The sequence below is a fragment of the Brassica napus genome, chromosome A9 (genome assembly GCF_020379485.1).
Source record: "Brassica napus cultivar Da-Ae chromosome A9, Da-Ae, whole genome shotgun sequence".
Lineage (NCBI taxonomy): Eukaryota > Viridiplantae > Streptophyta > Magnoliopsida > Brassicales > Brassicaceae > Brassica > Brassica napus.
In genome coordinates, this window is record NC_063442.1 from 34,005,463 (window position 1) to 34,024,399 (window position 18,937).

The following is an 18,937-nucleotide window of genomic DNA, read 5'->3' on the forward strand; positions in this document are numbered from 1 at the left end:
AAAGATACAAGACCTACATTACTCGATTAGTTACTTTAAAAAAATTTAAACCCAAGTAAATTTAGTTTTGCTATATGTAAGTTGTCGTAAAAAGAGTATCAGAGAGCTGCGAAGAAGAGTGAGAAGCAGAAGGATTATGTTTTTTCTTTGGTGAACAAAAGGCTTATGGTTTTCAAGAAACTCTCAACAATAAACAAAAAAGGATATAGACAATTAAAGATAGTGCTCTCGAAGTATAACACAAGCTTATATATATGATGAAGTCAAATATGAATTTGTGTATTGATGTGTGTAGATAAAGTGTGTGTGTGGCACCGAGAATACAAATGAAGCAGGAGAGCAGTAAAAAGGCTCCCTGCCTTCTAATTCGTTCAGACAAAAAGTGTACTTTAAGACAAACCATATTTAATTTGATGCTAATGATAGAAAGGGCAAATTACCACCTTATCACTGCGAAATTGAAGTTTATAGTATTCTTATATATTTGCTTGAAATAATAACATTAAAATGTTTTTCTTATTACATTTTATGTTATTTTTGTTAGAGATAACATAGCCTTGATCAACTCTATAATATTACGCATCTCTAATAACAAGGAATATTTAGTATGTTTATGGAACTGATATATGAGGACAAAAGGAGATGAGTTTAAAAAAGGAAGAAAACGCTTAACTTGCAGGTAGGAAGAGTGGTGGAAGTATGATGGAGAAAGAGCAAAGTGAATTCATTATTTTCGTGTTCTTTATTTATGAGACATAAATCTTCCATTATTTCACTTCAATGTTTCCTTCTCTTCTTTCGGTTATTGCCATGTCCCATTTGTTCTTAGCATTCCCTTCAAAACAATTTTTTTTATAGACCAATGGCGTCGAAGATACCCTTCGTCACGTGACATCCGCACAATATATATACATGGTTTGCACTAATCTGGCATTGTCGGATTAGTCAATATCAAGATAATTGGTGATTGTTCGATCCTACTATTATGATACTTGGTTTTGCCGGTTAGGTTTGGTTAGATTAAGTTGGTTAAGTTGCAAAGTTTGATACGGCTCACGGACCGTTTAGTTCGCTCGACTCAAGACTGCTTTTAGCCGATCGAATGAGTGACTGAAAGCAGTTGACCTGACGGCTTAATACAGCGGCCCGACCATTCGGTCCAACGAATTAAAAGCTCATCGAAGAAGGGCAAATTAAGTCACCAAAGGACGACTGATCGACTATATAAGAACATGTAGAGGCAACAAAAACGAATCTGAAATCAACCACACATATTTTCGGCGGCTAGAACTAGGGTTTCATTTCTCTTTCTCGCCGATTTGTAATTTTCAGCAAACTAGCTTTCGCCGTCTTGCTTTCTACCGCATATTTCCTTATTTATAGACCGGATAAACATCCTTTGATTTAATAAAACGCATTTGTTTCGACCCACCTACGAGTGCTCGTCTTTCTTACTAGTTTCCGACCGAATTCGGTTCAAACAGATACCACTGATCTTTTGCTTTGTTAGTTGTCTACTACTATGCTGATACGCCGTACGCGTATATATATAAGGTTAAGAACTTAAGATAAACAGGTGTAAAGTTAAACAATCTAACAAGAATTACAAAAGCCATCTTAACAAGCGCGGTTTACACGATTGAAACTATTAACAAACTTAGTCAGCTCAGTAAATGTGTGTTTTACGCTGATAATATTATTACGTACTAATGATTTTTCTTATGCTATTCAGTTGCAGCTACTATTAATGTCTACGCTATTAGGGCTGTTCGTTTGGTTGCCGCAGGTACCGGCGGCAGCGGCAGCGGCAGCGTCAACATTCTGCGTCAACTCTTGTTCGTTTCGTTGACGCAGGAACCGGCGGCAGCGGCAGCGTCCGAACGCTGCGTCCTGCGGCTGACGCCGATAAAACCTGCGGTCGCGATATGATATGCGGCAGCGGCAGCGGCAGCGTCAGCGTCTGCGAAACAAACAACAACTGTCCTCATTGACGCTGCCGCCGCCGCTGACGCTGCCGCTGCCGCCGAAACCTGCGGCAACCAAACGAACAGGGCTATTGTAGCGAACCTTTGCTACAGAGCCTTCGAGTTGTGAGTGGTAAGGCCACGTGACTTGCCGAGAAAGTGGCATCACATTCAGACGTGAGGATCTATATACTATTGCTCAGGCCCATTTTAAACTGGGATCGAATACTATGATTTGAAGAAATTTTAGTAAAGCAAAAACATCCGTCTAAGATTCAAATGGTACACTCTTTTGAACGGTCCACATACACTTGGTGGACAACAAAGTTAACGAAACAGCATAATGAAGAAATAAGTAAAAGTCCAAAACCCTAAGTAGTCTGCAAAAATAAAAGCAAAGCCCAAAACGACTTAAAATTAAGAAACAAAGCCCAAAACTCAAGATGATATACATGATACACCTCAAGAATCTGCAGTTCTTTGAGAGCAGTGAAGTGACATGGTCGCTCAAAACTGGCGCCTTGGTGGCCTAGCCTCAGCCTCAGAGACTCTAATCTGTCTTCCATCCAAATCCTTCAAAGAAAAACAAAATGTGTATAAGAGAGTGTGCTTGCACAATGACAAATACAACAACACTTAATGTGAAGAGAAGTGATAACACTACTTACTGCGCCATTCAAAGAGTTGATGGCTCTTGTGACCTCTTGAGGAGAGCCGAGTGTCACAAACCCAAAACCCTTTGATCGACCAGTGTCCCTGTCGTAAATGACCCTGGCCTCAACAACCTTTCCTTGCTCGCTGAACAAGCTCTCAAGAGCCGTGTCATCAACACCCCACGAAAGGTTTCCCACATACACACGGTCTGATGAACCTGACCCTGACCCTGACCCTGACCCAGACCCATAGCTGGAACGCTCAGACCCGTAACCAGAACGTCCTGAACGCTGAGACCCGTAGCCAGAACGTTCAGAACCGTAACTGGAACGTTCAGAACCGTAACCACCGCTTCTTGGTCCTCTGGAGAATGATTCCTCCCTCTTCGGTGGAGGAGGTCCAGCGTTAACCCTCAAAGCTCTACCCTCAAGTTCCTGCAATGTTCATGACAACAAGCTTAACAAAAACAACCCCAAGGTATAAATATCTAAAAAGACAAGCTTGCATCTTTAACAGAAAAACATAAACCATAAAGCCTCCACAAACCAAACAGAGTATTAACATACACACATAGGCAATTCAATAAAATATCAATAAGACAAGAGCACAGTTTATCTCCTTACATATCCATTAAACTGCTGAGCAGCTGCTTCAACTTCAGCTGCAGTGGACATTGTCACAAATCCAAAACCTCTGCTTCTGCCAGTCACTTTATCATAGATAACCTACAAACAAAACCAAACCCACCATTTCATCACAAACCAAGACAAAACCAAATCTCAACTTCTCTTCAAAGACCCATTTGAAGAAAAGCTATAAAGAACCAAACTTTAGGAAGATAATTAGTTATACCTCAACCATCTCAACAGTCCCGGCGCTCTCAAACAGCTGAGCGAGCTGAGCGCTATCCACATCGAAGGAAAGGTTACCGACGAAGAGTTTGAGGTCGGCGGAGAAGGAGGAGCTGCGCTCTTGCGTCGGCGGGGGAGAAGAATCATCGTCGGTGAACATGTCGTCTTCCTCCACCTCGAAATCCGATGATACGGCGACGTTTCTGGAGAAACGCGACGGGTGTTGGGCGGGGGAGGAGGAGCATTTGACGGCGGAGGAAGCGAAGATGGAGTGGAGTTTGAAGGAGAGGGAAGGTGGGAGAACGGAGGCGGAGCGGGAAATGCAGAGAGGAAGGGATTTAGGGTTGAAGGAAGAAAGGGAAACGGAGGAAGCGGAGGCAGACATGGCTCTCTCTCTCTCGATGTGCTTTGAGGAGGGGATAAGGTTTAATTTAAGGGTTCTTCGGGAGATTTGAGAGTGAGGAGATAATAAAGGAGTCCAGTTTTTAGATATTTATCTCCCACTTGGATGTTAAAATCTAAAAATCTTTTTATTTTGCAACTTTTCGTAAAATAAGAATTGTTTTTGTTCAGCTGTGTACATACATTTCAAATGTTATTAAAGGTAAAATAATAGAAATTTATTCAATTTTCTGCTGTAAGAAAAAAAATATTGTGTCACTTTATTTTTTTCATACTATTTTTGGTTTAACTTATGTTACTGATTAACTGAAAATATATTCATAATTTCACAATAAGAATACAATTGAGGAACTTGAAGTGAATGGTTTGTGTGATAAGATCTTGTCTGTTCAATTTGAATGGACAGTGGAGATTAAGAGAAGAAAATATGAGAGTGGGTCTAGTGAGAAGATAGATCTAACTAGAAGCCAAAGGATGATGCAACTAGATACTATGGACTGATGCTCCAGCATGGATCTTCAACTTGTCCTTACTTATCCCCCTCTTGAAAACTTATCATTTTGAGGTCTATGTTAATAATGTTAACCTTACTTAGTTTTATTTGTTTTTTGATATTTGATTTTTTTTCTTACAAATGAAAAGGCCTTTGTTTGCTAATTATCATTATCTCTCACCAAGCTTTTCCAACCAAAAACTTAATAGCCTTTGCAGAATTTTCAATTAAGATTCCTATTAGTGATTTGCTAAGGAACCGGAAAGAGTTGAGAATTGGGCTCAGTACCACTTCTTGGCCTACTCAGCCCACAGTCATGTAACTAACAAGTCCTACAACACAAGTTGGCCCAACTTTTCTAAATATAAATCGTACCGGTTAGGTGTTAAAGCTAGCAATGTCCGGTCCTGAGCTGATATTTCCCAAAGCTGTTAACCGTTAAACAAGTAATAGCCAACCCGGTTCGCACAGAAACGGGACCCATTCACATCCCACGTGTCGCTAGTGAAGATGGACCAAGAGATTGAAAGGCTAAGGAAAATCACATTGTCCGGCAGAGAATCGAAGAAGACACAACAACGCTCACAAGATCCTCTTTTGTCCGTACTGAAACGATGAACATTTCTGCTAGAATCTCCTCCGTGTTAAGATCCTCCAATCTCTGCCTGATAACCCCTAGATTCTCATCTTCCTCTAGATTCATCTGCTCCAAAGGGAACCCCGACGAATCTCCCAAAAACGACAATGGTGAGAAAGAATCAATCAGTTTATCTCGAAGCTAGTGCTTATTGTCTCGTTCTTACATCAGATTCTTGATTTATTATGGTCTCAGGTGATAAATCGTCGAGGGATTGGGACAAAGCGTGGAAGAGTTTCAAGAAACAAAGCAAGAAGACATTCTTCTCTCAGTTCAACGTGGACAAGTACGTGACGTGGAATCCTCCGAGATCGGAGTTTCCGTTGTCGGAAGAAGTTGATCCTATCAAAAGAACAGAGAGATCTAATCTCATGCTCTGGACAAGTCCAAAGTTCACATTAGTTGGAGCCATCGTCATTGTTTCATTCCTCCTTCTATATACCATTCTTGCTCCTGTCAAGTGAAGTCGCATGCATTCTTGCTAATGGTAGTTATTGTCAAATTTGCGATCTAAATGATAATATTAAGATAATTGATTGCAAACTACATTTCAGTAGACAGTCGTGGGACTCAACCTCTCTACTACTCTATGCCTTGTGTTAAAATATTTGAAAATATTTTAATAGGTTGCAATTGATTCTAAGACGGATTAAGGAATAGAAGAACGTACAATATTGACTCAAATTGTAAAATCGCATGCATTATTTTTTCAAAATTATCCAGAACAATATAATCTTATATGTTTTTTTTTGAGAAAAATATTTAATCATTCATGCCTCTGAGATAAACATTTGAATATGCTTTAGTACACTACTACTTAAAAGAAACATTTGAATATATATAGACATTTGAAAAGTTTTATAATGCCCACCTCTTGTAGCACGCTGGTCTGCGATGGCATTTCATTGTGCAACGTGTGACCAGTTCGAAGCTCGAGCGAGGCACCCAAAGAGAGAGAGACCAAGAAAGTAGTAGAGCAGTAGAGAGCGTCTTGTTAAGATTAAAAAAGTGAGGTATTTCTAAATATCTTTTTTTCTCCAAAAAAAAAACTATGAAGACTAATGATGAAGACTAATGAATTCAATAAAACAAAAAACAAAAGGAGACAAATAGGCAAATGAGGAACAGCTGAGGTGAAGACAAATTTAAAATTGTATAATATATAGTATTTCATATGTTTACGAAAGTTTTGATTATTATTTTTATGAATTTAATGTAAGCTACTTATGAGTCATTACTAAATAAGCAAACCAAAGACGGCCAACACAAGAGGCTCGGTATGTTCCTAAACACGAAGCCAGTACGCTTCTTTCAAACGCCATAGTCAAAAAACCTCGCCGAGTCAACATTGAACCCGAACTACACACCTCATCGGCTTCTTGGGACTTTCAAGGTTTCGCATAGTATGCTTTGTCGGAGCAGGATTTTGAGGCTGAACACAAACCAACTTAGTCGTTGGGTTCCAAAAGAGTTACTTTGAGGCTGAATACATTTTGCAGGAGCAATTTTAACAGAAACAGCTGACCATAAATAGAGAAAGCATAAAATAGTTGAAAGCTTTATTCTTCCGAGAGTTAACAAACGAGAATATTATAAAATGTCTTGCTATAAAAACAAATTTATGAAACATAACAAAGTTTAAAAGTAGTCTCAAGACAAACCAACGAGTCAACAAAGTAAAAGTTCAAGGAACAACATACAATGATGCATTGAGATTCTTACCCTGCTGGGGAAAATGAGCCATCAAGGTGACTCGCTGCCTTTAGGGGAAGAACGGTTAAGCTCAGGCTCATCATCAACGGGGCTCCTGTCTTGAGGACTTTCTTCACCTCCCGCAATGGGACTCACAGAGCTCTTGCCATTACCATTTTCTCTTGGGCTGCCTTCATAGTCCGACCCATCTTGCTTTTCTAGTTTTGGGCTTGCATCTACGACTCTTCGGTCTGGACTCAGGCTTTGGTCTTTGCCTCTGGGAGATACGGATCGCTCCATTGGCTTAGGACTAAGTGATCTATCCTCAACGCTTCTCTCTCTTCTCACTGGCGATCGTGAACGGCTGATGAAACAAAAGTGCATCAGTTAATAAGAAAAGATCCATAGCTTCATGCAAACACAAGAACGATCTAGTGCATGCTTTCTAACCTGTAGCTACGACCACGACTGTAACTACGGCTCCGGCTTGGGCTTCTTCTGCGGCGAGGGGAGCGTGATTTAACTGGTGACCTGGAGTAGCTTCCACCACGCCTGGATCATTACAATCCAAAGAGGTATCAGCATCAGCTTAAAGGAAACAATAATTTAAAGTACAAGTACCTGGCCTTCTTAGGACTAGGACTGTTCTTGCAGTTTCTCTCAATGTGTCCTCTTTCACCACAGCGGTAACATTTGTTCTTCCAGTCACCTGCTGTGCAGTCTCTAGCCCAATGACCATCAACACCGCAGTTAAAACAGCGACCCGAACCAGGAGGGGGACCTCTGCTACCACTGTCCCGAGAACCACGAGGTGCCTATCATGATAAAATGAAAGATTTTTGAATGACATCATCAGTAATTTACATAGAACTAGTAGAGGAGCCAATAATACAGAGACAGAAACAAACAACTAACCCCTCTTGAAGCCTCAACAGTGATGCGACTCCCATCGAAGTCTCGTCCATCTAAATAGTATCTTGCGTCATCAGCATCACGAGGATCGCTAAATTCCTGTTCTCAACATGTGAGGAGGGCCAAAATACATATGTTTGTGTGTGTGTGTGTGTGTTCGAGGATAGACTAATTAAAACCCTCTGATAAAAAGGTGAAAGGTATTTAATTAAACTTACAACAAAGGCATAGTCACGCTTCATATCAACATCTCGTACTCTGTGGAAAGTGCAATCAAGGGGCCCATCATTACTTAAGGAACTTCCAGTCAAAAACATGCAATTAAATCAAGAAACAAAATCGCCGATGCACTCTCTATACACCAGGCGAGAGAGTTGCCACCCATTACACCAAGTCCACAGTACACTCATCAAACATCTCCAGGTTAGGCAAACCCCCCCAGAGAAACCTTCAACAACATCATTTAAGTTAACAAAGAAAACAAAACACTAACCCTAGATCCCAATAGTAGCAAGACAAAGAACCCCTTAGCTTCTCCCCTAAGACTATTCATTCCGGATTCAATACCTTCCGTATCTGCTGAAAAGACGCTCAAGATCCCTGCTGCGAGTTCTAGATGACAAGCGGCCGACGTAGAGGCGAGTGTTTCCATATCGATCATCAAATCGAGGCATTGTCAAAGCTGCAAACTTTGCATCATAATCAATCAGGCGCATGCGAGTGAATCTCTTATCAAATAGATAAGAACAAAAAAAATCACAGGGAAGATTCGAGAAACTGATAATTAAGAGAACGAAGATTAATAAAAGAGGATCTAATTGCACACAGACTCTTCGTACCTTGAAACGGCGATTATGGAAGGAGGAGAGTAACCCTAATTAATTTCCAACGAAGAAGAAAGTGAACCGCGGACTCAAAAAAAAGTTTTGGATTCGTGACCCCTTATCTTATAAATGTCGGAACCGACGAGATTCAACGGTTCAGATTCGTTGTGGTTGTTTTAATCAACGGTACTTGTTTTAAAAGTAACTTTTTTGCATTTTTCGGCAAAATTTGAGTCAAATTTATGGTAAAAATCTACTATAAAACTAATAAAAGCACTAGATTTTGACCCGCGCTTTGAAAGCGCGGGATGTGTTTTCAAAACGCGGAGATTTGTTTTTGTTAACATATCAAAACATATATACTGCGGTTGTATTTTATAGGAAACAAAATTGTAAGATTCCCAATACCCGGGTTATATTTCGAGATACATAATTGAGAAAATTGTTCTTATTTTTTACTTAGTACAACATATCCTAAGCATGGGCACTCGGGTCTTTGGATCGGGTTTGGACCGGGTCTTGTCGTTTCGGATCCTTAGGGTTTTGGAAATCTAGATCCGTATAGATATCTATAATTTTTTGGGTCGGTTACGGGTCGAGTCTTGTCGGATCCGGATCAGTTCGGATCTACAATTCTAATACCCGTAAAATACCCACTGTTTTTGAGTATATTTCGGATTTGGGTTGGTTCAGATATTTAGGAACCGAAATACCCGGACTGGACCCGACAACTCGAAATATATTGAAAACTCTAAAAATATCCAAAGAACCACAAAAATACATGAAAATTGATCAAAATCAGACCCGAAAACCAAAAGATACCCAAAATTTTAACTGAGTACCCGAATTATATTTTTTTGAAAATCTAATTTTTACCCAAAAATAAAATTATGCCCAAAACCCGAATCTGAAACTTTAAGGAATATCCAAAATACAAAAATATACCCAATCACTTGAATATACCTAATACACACAATAATATTTGGGTACTTGGGTAGCCGATCGAGTCTCGGATAGGACCCGTACACGAACCGAGATCCGCAGTTATAAGAAAAAAGACCCAACAAATACTTTAACATGAATCCGGACCCAGAGCCGAACCTGTATTTTTGGATCGGTTCTGATTCGGATCTTTCAATCCGAGTAAAATGTCCATACATAACAAATCCATCTAATTTAACAGTATATATTTTATATTGTTAAATAAAACACAAAGATAAATTATGATTTTTTTTATGTTTCAAATTTTAAATTATGCATAAATATAATCGTACACATATAATATTTATGCTTAAGTGTAACTTAGAAACACAATATGATTATTATTCTTTTGCTAGATATAGGATAACATATTTTTATCTTAGCCATTAAATTTTAAAAAATAAATTGTAATGTTATTTGTAGTAATAGATACAGTATAACCTCTTTAATATTAATACTCTATTAATTAATATACACTAAAAATCTCTATAAAATAATATAATTTTATAGTCCCAAAATGAATTTTTTGGTTCAATTAGTATATCGATAAATTAATATCTCTATAAATTAGTATATCTATAAATTAATAAAAAAAATTATAGTTTTGGTGTAGTTCCAACATTATCAATTTATAGAGGTTTAACTGTACTTTATAATAATGTTTATAATTTTCAATTAAATTATTAATTTCTTATATAATTTAGATTGGGCTTTTTAATGGGCCAAACCAAAAAATTATTATAAGTTTGAATACAAATTATCAAGATGGGTTGTATTTTGAATACAAAATGTTTAGCAAAGCCAGAATTTTCAAAATAGGCTCAAGCCCAGTCCATGGTTTTGTTATTTATTTTCCAATAGAGTCCACGTATTTTTTGTCATGTTTCAGACAAAATCTAGGTTTCTAAAAAATAAATAAACTCAAATGGCGACTGAAGCAGAATAATCGGGTATTCCACAATTTGACTAAGCATCATTTCCAAGGTTTGCTCTTTTCCTGTATTTTCATTATCGTTGATAGATAGTTGAACTCCATGATTCTACTAACCAATTTATTTTTTTGTTTTTAATTTCTTTTGCATGTACTGTCCCATGGCTTAAATGGAATAGATCCGATGAATTCAAAGCCAATCTGAGGCATTCATAGAAAGATTGTGGTGAGGTCATTCAATTAGGTATTCAATGAGAAAGTCTCCAAAGGTTTGTCTTCGATTGCTAGTAAATTGTTTCATACCATTGATTATTGATCTTTTTTTTGCTTGCAAGGATCTATGAAGTTAATATTCTGTGTCTTAATTTTTTTTTTAAATGTCTGTAAAAATATATTTATTTCTTTAAATTTAGTTATATTTTCCGGTTAATTAGCTTTTCTTTGTTTTTGCGTCAACTATTTTAGAAAACTATTATCCAAAATGTTTATTATATTTAACAGTTATTTTGTATCATATTTAAATAGCTAATATAAATAAATTAGATAATTTAAAATTAAGTAATTAATAAAAATAAAATTAATCTTTGTTATACAATATATTTTTTTTATTAAATGTTACAGCCATCTTCTTTTGTTTGGGTCTTTTGATTTTTTTTTAATTAAAACATATTGGTTCAAGCCCATCAAATTTATCGACAGATATAAAAAAAAAATTTCAGGTGTTCGACAAAAGAAAACAAAAAATATTCTCTCTCACCTGTCGGTTCCTCTGTCGCAAAGAGAAGAAGATGGCTATCTCCGACAGAAGGACTTAATCCAATCCTTAATGGTAAATTCTCAGTTACATTTGTTTCTCTTATTGATCTGTCATAGCTATCTGCCATTTGTTTCTCTTAATCCGATCCTTAATGGTAATATTTCATATCTTCATTCTTATTTATTATATATTTTTCTCCTTATTATTCTTAAGGTGATTTGTTTTTAGTTCACAAACATCTCCACAAATGAAAAATACATATAATTAAACATCTATCGAGGTAAAATATATCACGGGTTTTTTTGAACTAAACATTATATTTTTTACTCACAATTATTTACTATTACAATATAATATAGACTGTCCTTAATAAGTACAAAACAATAATTTGATTTTATATTGTGAGCATTTTCAGGTATTACAAAATGTTGTCATCCACGCTGGTGCACAACAAACAATCATTTTAAGATAAGTGTTCGGATGAATACCATCATACTATTTAATATCCATTCATTGTTAGGAAAACAAATAAGGAGATTAGGATAATACCATCTAATGATTTTTTTTACAGATTATATACGTAAGGAAAACAAATAAGGAGATTAGGATAATACTGTGATGGCATGAAACTGTATCTAACGTAAATCAGGTAATAGATTTCTACACATTTCGTATTCGTATGGACCCAAATAATTATACACTAATTTGTTTAAATAAATTTTTTTTTTTTTTATTTTAGCATTGATCCCCCAACGATTTCAAATTGTTCTTCCTGCAAGTATCATGAATTTTGATCCACTGAAAGATATTTTAAAGAATAACACATTATTCACGATCTCAGTAAAACAACTCGTAAACTGAAAACTTAAAAATGTCGTAGTATTTACCTTTTTGTCTGCAAATATGATCTCTAAAGTCTTTGCTCAAAGAAAAAAAGATCTCTAAAGTCTCACCAAACCCAACATTGGATGGTTTCCAGGTATGCATGATTTTGGCTTCAATAAACCAAGTTGTTTTCATGGCCTAATCTCATCAAGGTACACCATCTTTTTTTTAGAATACATTATATGAGAAACGTATAGAAAACAACATTGCTTGCTTTGAGTCTAGATGGCATGTTTGCTTTGAATCTAGATGGTCGATATATATAAGAAAATTTAAGGCATGAGGTTCAGAATATTCTCATTCAAATAGTTATAAAATAGGGCCGTGAGTTTAGGAAAATATATTATCTCGACCTTCTAGTTTATTAAAGTTATGGAACATTAGATTTTGTGGTATATTATTATCGATATTTCAGTTACCAAAATTCACGCTTTCTTGTTTTGATTTTATGTTATTACAATCATCGAAGATATGGGACAATAGGATTGGCTGGGTGGGTATTTATGATTTAGATTAATGGCATTATATCGATATTTCAGTTACCAAAATTCACTCTTTCTTGTTGTGATTTAATATTTATATTTTCGGTTACTGATGTGAAAATCTTTGCAAATTCAATAATTTGGCCGAGTATATTGCACAATGGTTAATCCCGTAAGGATTCAAAACTAATGCATGCTGCTTTTAAAATATTTGGGGGTTTAGGGGTTGGTATGATTTGACATTGCTTAATTTTAATAAATCAATGAATAAAAAAGGATTTGTGGTTTTGCGGGTTCGTCTGTAACTCATACTATACATATAAAAATGCAAGCTTACAAATTTATAAAAACGAATCTGAACATTAATAAGTTTGATATTCAGGAGTTTGAATAGTGCAACATGTATGTTTGAAGGGTGCAATAGTTTGTAACCAAAACCTTGATTGGAAGTGATGAATGGTCGATACATTGATATTAACATAATGTATTTTTTTTTTAATTTGGAAGCTTGCAGAATCCAATATTCGAGAGGGAAACCTTCAAACTTTAATCGTTGAAGCTTCAGTGTCGATGGAACATCATTATCAATATACAAAGATTTGGTAAATGTACTGTGTAAAAAATGAAAATCAGTGTGTTATAGCAATTGAGTTTTTTAAATTATGTTCCATCGTTTAATATGTAGATGAAGCATCGTCTATTTTTTTCGTTTAACAACGTTTACTAACTGAAAAATGCATCAAGAAGGTGTTAATTTGATATGTAATTATACACATAGTTTCGATAGGCAGTAAATATAGGTGTTGTTTTTTAAATAAAAGAAATCTCAGAAAAATACAGAATTAAATTAAAAACATAGCTTAAAATATTCCAGTGGCAGAGTCTAGTAAATATTGTTGAAAGAGAAGGGTACCTCAAAAAAGGGCCTTCTGTTTTAATAGTATTGATGTTAAAAAAAATATTCCCTTAACTGTTTTTTTTATTGCTATGACTAAAAATAAATATTTTTAGAGAAATACTTCCTCCGTTCCTAAAAAATGTATGTTCTGAAAAAAAAAATTGTTTCAAAAAGATACATTTTTTATTTTTTCAATGTATGATTTTATGAAAAATTGTAAGTTTCAAAAAAATTAATGATGTTTATTGAATTTCTATTGGCTAAAAGTTATGAAAAATTGTTATTCACATAAAACAATGCATATTTAATGAGTTTTCTTAATATATGTGAAAAGTCTAGAATATGCATTTTTTAAAAATAGAAGGAGTATAATTATTTCTATAAGTACAATCATATTTTTATTTACATAATATTTTTAAATTATGGCAGTAGAGTAAAGTCAATTCAATATAACTCACTTCCAACAACCTTGGTGTTGATGTTAGTGATCAAGACAACTTTTAGTTCACCCCCGTAGCTTGTCATCTTCTCAGCAAATGCGAAAGCTAAACTGTCAAACATGCTAACACATACATTCACGTTCATGTTTTAATTCAATGGTAAGATTATTCATTCAGTTTGAAAACGTTATTATACAGTTTTTTTTAAACCTAATATATAGCCATTGCCGAATATATACAAAAATTGGTTAGTATAGTACTAAAAATCAGGATATTAAGCAGAAATAACATTGTTAATAATAATTTAAAGGAAAACACCATAAAAATCAATATATGAGCACTTAAGGCCCTATCAATAAAAAACCCCATAAGATCTGATGCTTTATATGGCAACTTTTGTCCGGCTATATTGCAAGGATAAATAATCTAAATCAAAAAGAGATCAAATGAGATGTGACAACCATTTTCTATAGTATGGAAAGGGAAAAGGGAAGGAATCATTAAATTTGTTATATTGAACACCTCCCATAAGCTTCATACTAACAACATTGTGATCAAAGTAGAAAGTCATCTAAAGGTCTTATATCTTTTGATAATTTGATTCATATAGAAGGCACAAAATGAAAACGTATTCAGGTGTTAAAATCAGTTTTAGCTGGATATATCCTAAGAATACGATTTCTGAGTGTGAAGCTTGGCATATTGCTAGTAAGCAACCAGCGGAAAACTGCAAGGGAATATCACTAAATAACTACCAGAATTCTACAAAAAGAAACTAAAACCCTTTATTCTTTGATGATGCTTTTCTACATTTTGGGAAAATGTTCTCTTTTGTCACTATCGATTTGATGTTCCTATTTTCTTTCCATATTTATAATATACGTTGATGTTTTTTTGAAACGCTTTGTTTTGTTGATAACGATTTGCAATCTATTACATCATCAAAGAAGAATACCACAAGATAAAAATGAGAAACTAATCGTCTTTCTGCATCGGAAACTAGCAAGGATAAACATTAGTGATGACACATTAGCAATACTAAACCGGTCTTATTTTGAAATAAGATAAATTAGATGTTCTCATTCGAGCAGTAGCATCCGAACTTCTAATATCTTTAACAAAATCAAAACAAAAAATTTCATAGTGTAGATAAATCTTTTTCTTCAATTGCCTTTATCAAGTTTGTTCCAAGTTAGCTTACCATTGAACAAATTTGAAATGCAAAGTACAATAAGCGATCTGAAAAGATGGACGTAGGTGGAGACCGATGCAAGCTTCTCTTCTAAATCCTGAGATTTGAGTCTTTATTTTAGGAACTCATTTTCTTTGGGGGAGGAGACAAGATGCCATACACCAAGCCAGAAATCACACAACCACACAAAATAACAAAGCCTCACACCACCATAGTCACAAGAAATCAACACCTCCAAAACAGAGAGCGCACTTACTAATGTTGAATCCCAACATCACTTGATACAAGGCATAATCCTTCACCGGAAAGTCACACCAAAACAAAAATAAAGAAACAAAAACCAAACACAAACTTAAACTTGAAAAGACAAGAAGGATGAGACCCTCTCACAGCACCAGTGTGGAAATCCGGACCGGAGAGGGCCTCAAATCTGAAAAAACGAAAAAGGTGTTTTAACGGCCGAGAGAAATATCGCCTAATAGTTACGTTGATCATAATTCAAATAAAACAAACTACTGTTTGTTTCCAGATAAAATCTTAACGAATTTAACTTTGCATGTGCATTCCAAGTTTGAGGGGAACCAATCCTTGACTTATACTTAGATGTATATGTTACTTCACCAAATGCATAGTATAAATATTTACAATCACGTCGAGCATTTCGAGTATTGTATATTTGGAGTTAGTCTTTGAAAAATATAATTGTGTTGCTTAACATTTTACCAAAAAAAAAACAAATTGTGTTACAACTTAATATATGAAATTTAATAATTATATCTAAAATCTCGATGGTTTAACAATATAAATTATGAAATTTAATTACTTAAAATATACGTATCATTATGGCATATCACGAAAGAAAAAAAAAGTTTGAAGAAACATGAGATCCTTGTTGGAAAAGGATTTTGTTTTCTCCAATATATATTAGGAATTGGTTTAATGATGCCGACCTCGGTATTCTTATAAATACATACACTTATAACCCTCGAAGAAAGCATCCCAATTAGAAAATCACAAATTGCTCAAAATCAAAAGCACGTACGAAGAAGAGAAAAGATGTCGCTGTCTTTTTCACAAACGAAGTTACTGGTAATCCTTGTGGCCTTTGCATGCGTCTTCTCATCAGGCTCAGAGGCATGGAGCTGGAGTTGGAGCTCCGGTTCAGGCTCAGGCTCAGGCTCGGGTTGGGAATCCCACGGCTCAGGCGGATCAGCCTCAGGTTCGGGTACAAACCCTGATGGTTCGCACTGGAGTTGGAAGTGGGACACACGGTCAGGCTGGAGATGGAGGTCCGACTCAAACCGTACGAAGCCAGGCTCCTCGAACCATAACGTTACGAAGCCTGAAGGCTCATCAAATCATAACGTTACGAAGCCAGGCTCATCGAACCATAACGTCACGAAGCCTGAAGGCTCATCGAACCACAACCATAATGTTACAATGCCAGGCTCATCGCACCATAACCATAATGAAACGAAGCCAGGCTCATCAAAACATAACGATTCGAGGTCAGGCTCAGACGATAACGATTCAAGGAACCCGGTCTTTGCAACACCAAGAGAGGTCGTAGTGGGAGGATCACGTGGATGGAACTACGGGGTGGATCTTGAAGAATGGGCTTCCAAGACTACTTTCCATGTCGGCGATGTCCTTGGTAAGTATATATTGTCTATTTTCTTGTGTCTTTAGATGATTTTATAAATAGTTTTTTTGGCTAAAATTCTTGTTGATTTATTTGCAGTTTTCGAGTACAACAATATGACAAACGGAAGACATGACGTGTACTTGCAAACAAATCTGTGGAGTTACAGGACCTGCAACTTCGAAAGTAGAAATAAGATTGCTTCATCGGAGGAGAATGGATCTAAAGAGAGCTTCAAATTTACTCTTGCAATGTCACAGCCTTACTCTTTTGCATGCGGAGAGGATAACGGCTATTATTGCCGTACCTATAACATGAAGTTCAGCGTTCTCCCAGGCGCCTGAGTCCTCTCGTCTATCCGACTCAACCCTTTTGCCTCTTTTGCTTCTTTTTTCTTAATGCAATATTATTATTAGAGTTGCTATTTTTTCTTACTTAAGGTTTTCTTATTACATAAAGATTTTGAAGAGTTAATAACTAGATGACTTCCCACTTAAATATTACTTAAGTAAGTTTTGTACATAATTAAAATTTATAAAAATTTCGAAAAATCACATTTGTTGATAAAAAAACTCAACAATATAAGATTAATTTCAAGACATTTTGGAATATATGTGATGATCGCTTGGGATTCAACTTTATACTTTAGCTTTATTTATTTTAAATGACTAATCTTAACCAAATGATGTAGTTTTATTTTTTAAATTAAAGCCTACCTACATCATCTACAATTTTTTTGTTCAGGTTTTAGTTTATTTTTTCAGAACAACAATTAAAGTGATTTAAAAGTTGTAATATTTTTTACAGCAAAACAACATAGAATGCAAGGAAAAAAAACACAGACTAAATCTTACATCTAAACTTCTACATATAAAGTCCAACCTTTTTTTGCTTCCTCACATTTCAAAAGAAATATTTGGGTACAAAAAGAGCAAAGTAGCCACTAGTTGTTTGACAAAGAAAAATTGACAGAAGCCTAACTATTATCGAGTTCGTGGGGACATTGTATCACTCTAAGGCCAAGTGTCTAGCAATAACTTGATTTCTATCCAGCAACCTTTCTAAACCTCACGTTTTCCACGTTGGGTCAGTACCTAAGATATTTTGGGTCCAATAGGAAACTAAAAATAACGCTTTCAAATGATACATAAAAAAATTTGATCTATAAAAATGCAAAAAAAAAAAAATTACTTTAACTAATCATTTTCATTTAAAATTTTGTCACAATAAAAATATAGGGTTCGGCAAAAAATCTGAATCTAAAAAACCGAACCAAGACCGATCCAAAGAATAGTATTAAACTTTAACCAAAATTGGTTAGATATCCAAATGGGTTCAAAATTTTAGTATCTAAATAGCCAGAACCGAATCTGATCCAAACCGTAATATTTTAGGTATCTGAATATATCCGAACAAGATTTATATACTTATATATATTAATTATTTTTAAATTTAATATCTAAAAGAATATACAAAATATATAAGACGCTTTTAAGTTGTCCAAAATACTTGAAAATATACACAAATAGTTATAGGTACATGTTTAAAATAGCTAAACGATACTTATAATACCTAAAATACTTAAAATATATATTGATTTCCTATCCAAATATTTAAACAAAACCAATTTTTATGTTAAGTTTAAGTATCTTGGCATACATTATTCAAATTTATATGTTATATTTTATTTTAATTTTTAGATTTTGAAAAATTTAAAGTATATATGAACTTTAACTTTTTGAATTTTTTTAAATAGGTTATCCGAAACTAAACCCGAACCAAATCCTCAAAAATCCGAATAGGTACTCGAATGTCCACCTCTAATCAAATGTAAAAAACATGTTTTTATAACAAAATGTATATTGTTTATCTACTAATAATAGCAATCCCAATTAATTCAAAAGGTTGTGAATTTCACTTATGTTGAAAGGTTGTGTCTTTTCAACAATTAAAAGTTGTATCTTTTTATTTTAAAATAACTATTTATATTGAAAGAATGTGACCATTTATATTGAAAAGTTGTGACTCTTCATATAACTATTATTACAAAAATATACAAACTTTTTATTCAAAAGATGTGACTCTTCAAACAAAATTTTGAAAATCTATAAATAGTCCAATGTCTATGCCTTCTCAAAGCATAATTTTTAAACTTTGATATAAAAACAATTAATGATCTAACTGTGACCGAGAGAGAAGATTAGTTTACTGTCCCAAGTGAGCGAGAAGATTAGTTTACGGCTTTTCGAGAATGACGATCAACTGGATCAGACGCTAATTAATGGAATCTCCCAAGAGAA

The 18,937-nt window shown here is 35.0% G+C and overlaps 4 protein-coding genes and 1 long non-coding RNA gene across 8 annotated transcripts; 3 read left to right on the top strand and 2 right to left on the bottom strand.

The window, feature by feature from the left end:
- Positions 1-2,195: 2,195 nt before the first annotated feature.
- LOC106366108 (29 kDa ribonucleoprotein, chloroplastic) lies at positions 2,196-3,966 on the bottom strand. Its single transcript, XM_013805666.2, has 4 exons — positions 3,471-3,966; positions 3,242-3,343; positions 2,633-3,052; positions 2,196-2,537 (listed from the first exon to the last, which is right to left on the bottom strand). Exons 1-4 carry the CDS (start codon positions 3,852-3,854, stop codon positions 2,472-2,474), a joined length of 972 nt encoding a protein of 323 aa, XP_013661120.1. The 5' UTR covers positions 3,855-3,966; the 3' UTR covers positions 2,196-2,471.
- Positions 3,967-4,883: 917 nt separating this feature from the next.
- BNAA09G33770D lies at positions 4,884-5,544 on the top strand. The gene is made up of 2 exons (XM_013803739.3): positions 4,884-5,111; positions 5,197-5,544. Exons 1-2 carry the CDS (start codon positions 4,979-4,981, stop codon positions 5,463-5,465), a joined length of 402 nt encoding a protein of 133 aa, XP_013659193.1. The 5' UTR covers positions 4,884-4,978; the 3' UTR covers positions 5,466-5,544.
- A 1,045-nt stretch (positions 5,545-6,589) lies between these two features.
- Positions 6,590-8,552, bottom strand: LOC106366107 (serine/arginine-rich splicing factor RS2Z32). 4 transcript variants are annotated; one of them, XM_013805663.3, is made up of 7 exons: positions 8,445-8,552; positions 8,173-8,287; positions 7,824-7,863; positions 7,609-7,704; positions 7,315-7,508; positions 7,144-7,245; positions 6,590-7,057 (listed from the first exon to the last, which is right to left on the bottom strand). In XM_013805663.3, exons 2-7 carry the CDS (start codon positions 8,277-8,279, stop codon positions 6,745-6,747), a joined length of 852 nt encoding a protein of 283 aa, XP_013661117.1. In that variant the 5' UTR covers positions 8,280-8,287; positions 8,445-8,552; the 3' UTR covers positions 6,590-6,744. The 4 variants fall into 4 exon arrangements, with proteins under 4 accessions (XP_013661117.1, XP_013661118.1, XP_013661119.1 ...); XM_013805664.3 differs by having other exon boundaries at positions 8,173-8,294; positions 8,445-8,550; XM_013805665.3 differs by having other exon boundaries at positions 7,824-8,053; positions 8,445-8,527.
- A 1,675-nt stretch (positions 8,553-10,227) lies between these two features.
- LOC106366106 lies at positions 10,228-13,128 on the top strand. The gene is made up of 6 exons (XR_001273595.3): positions 10,228-10,394; positions 10,521-10,610; positions 11,061-11,170; positions 11,514-11,747; positions 12,078-12,135; positions 12,973-13,128. It is a non-coding gene; the product is annotated as an uncharacterized LOC106366106 (long non-coding RNA).
- Positions 13,129-15,672: 2,544 nt separating this feature from the next.
- Positions 15,673-17,872, top strand: LOC125578439 (secreted protein C-like). Its single transcript, XM_048741111.1, has 2 exons — positions 15,673-16,649; positions 16,737-17,872. The coding sequence occupies exons 1-2, from the start codon at positions 16,052-16,054 to the stop codon at positions 16,979-16,981; spliced, it is 843 nt and encodes a 280-aa protein (XP_048597068.1). The 5' UTR covers positions 15,673-16,051; the 3' UTR covers positions 16,982-17,872.
- Positions 17,873-18,937: the final 1,065 nt, after the last annotated feature.

Excerpts from the sequence above, each read along its gene's own strand:
- LOC106366108 (XM_013805666.2), bottom strand. The coding sequence starts at position 3,854 with ATGTCTGCCTCCGCTTCCTCCGTTTCCCTTTCTTCCTTCAACCCTAAA. Across the intron at positions 3,344-3,470 it reads GGACTGTTGAGATGGTTGAG|GTTATCTATGATAAAGTGAC; the intron begins GTATAACTAATT and ends TTTTGTTTGTAG. Across the intron at positions 3,053-3,241 it reads CTCAGCAGTTTAATGGATAT|GAACTTGAGGGTAGAGCTTT; the intron begins GTAAGGAGATAA and ends TGAACATTGCAG.
- BNAA09G33770D (XM_013803739.3), top strand. The coding sequence starts at position 4,979 with ATGAACATTTCTGCTAGAATCTCCTCCGTGTTAAGATCCTCCAATCTC. Across the intron at positions 5,112-5,196 it reads ATCTCCCAAAAACGACAATG|GTGATAAATCGTCGAGGGAT; the intron begins GTGAGAAAGAAT and ends TTATGGTCTCAG.
- LOC106366107 (XM_013805663.3), bottom strand. The coding sequence starts at position 8,279 with ATGCCTCGATTTGATGATCGATATGGAAACACTCGCCTCTACGTCGGC. Across the intron at positions 7,864-8,172 it reads CTTTTCAGCAGATACGGAAG|AGTACGAGATGTTGATATGA; the intron begins GTATTGAATCCG and ends CACTTTCCACAG. Across the intron at positions 7,058-7,143 it reads AGTCGTGGTCGTAGCTACAG|CCGTTCACGATCGCCAGTGA; the intron begins GTTAGAAAGCAT and ends TTGTTTCATCAG.
- LOC125578439 (XM_048741111.1), top strand. The coding sequence starts at position 16,052 with ATGTCGCTGTCTTTTTCACAAACGAAGTTACTGGTAATCCTTGTGGCC. Across the intron at positions 16,650-16,736 it reads CCATGTCGGCGATGTCCTTG|TTTTCGAGTACAACAATATG; the intron begins GTAAGTATATAT and ends ATTTATTTGCAG.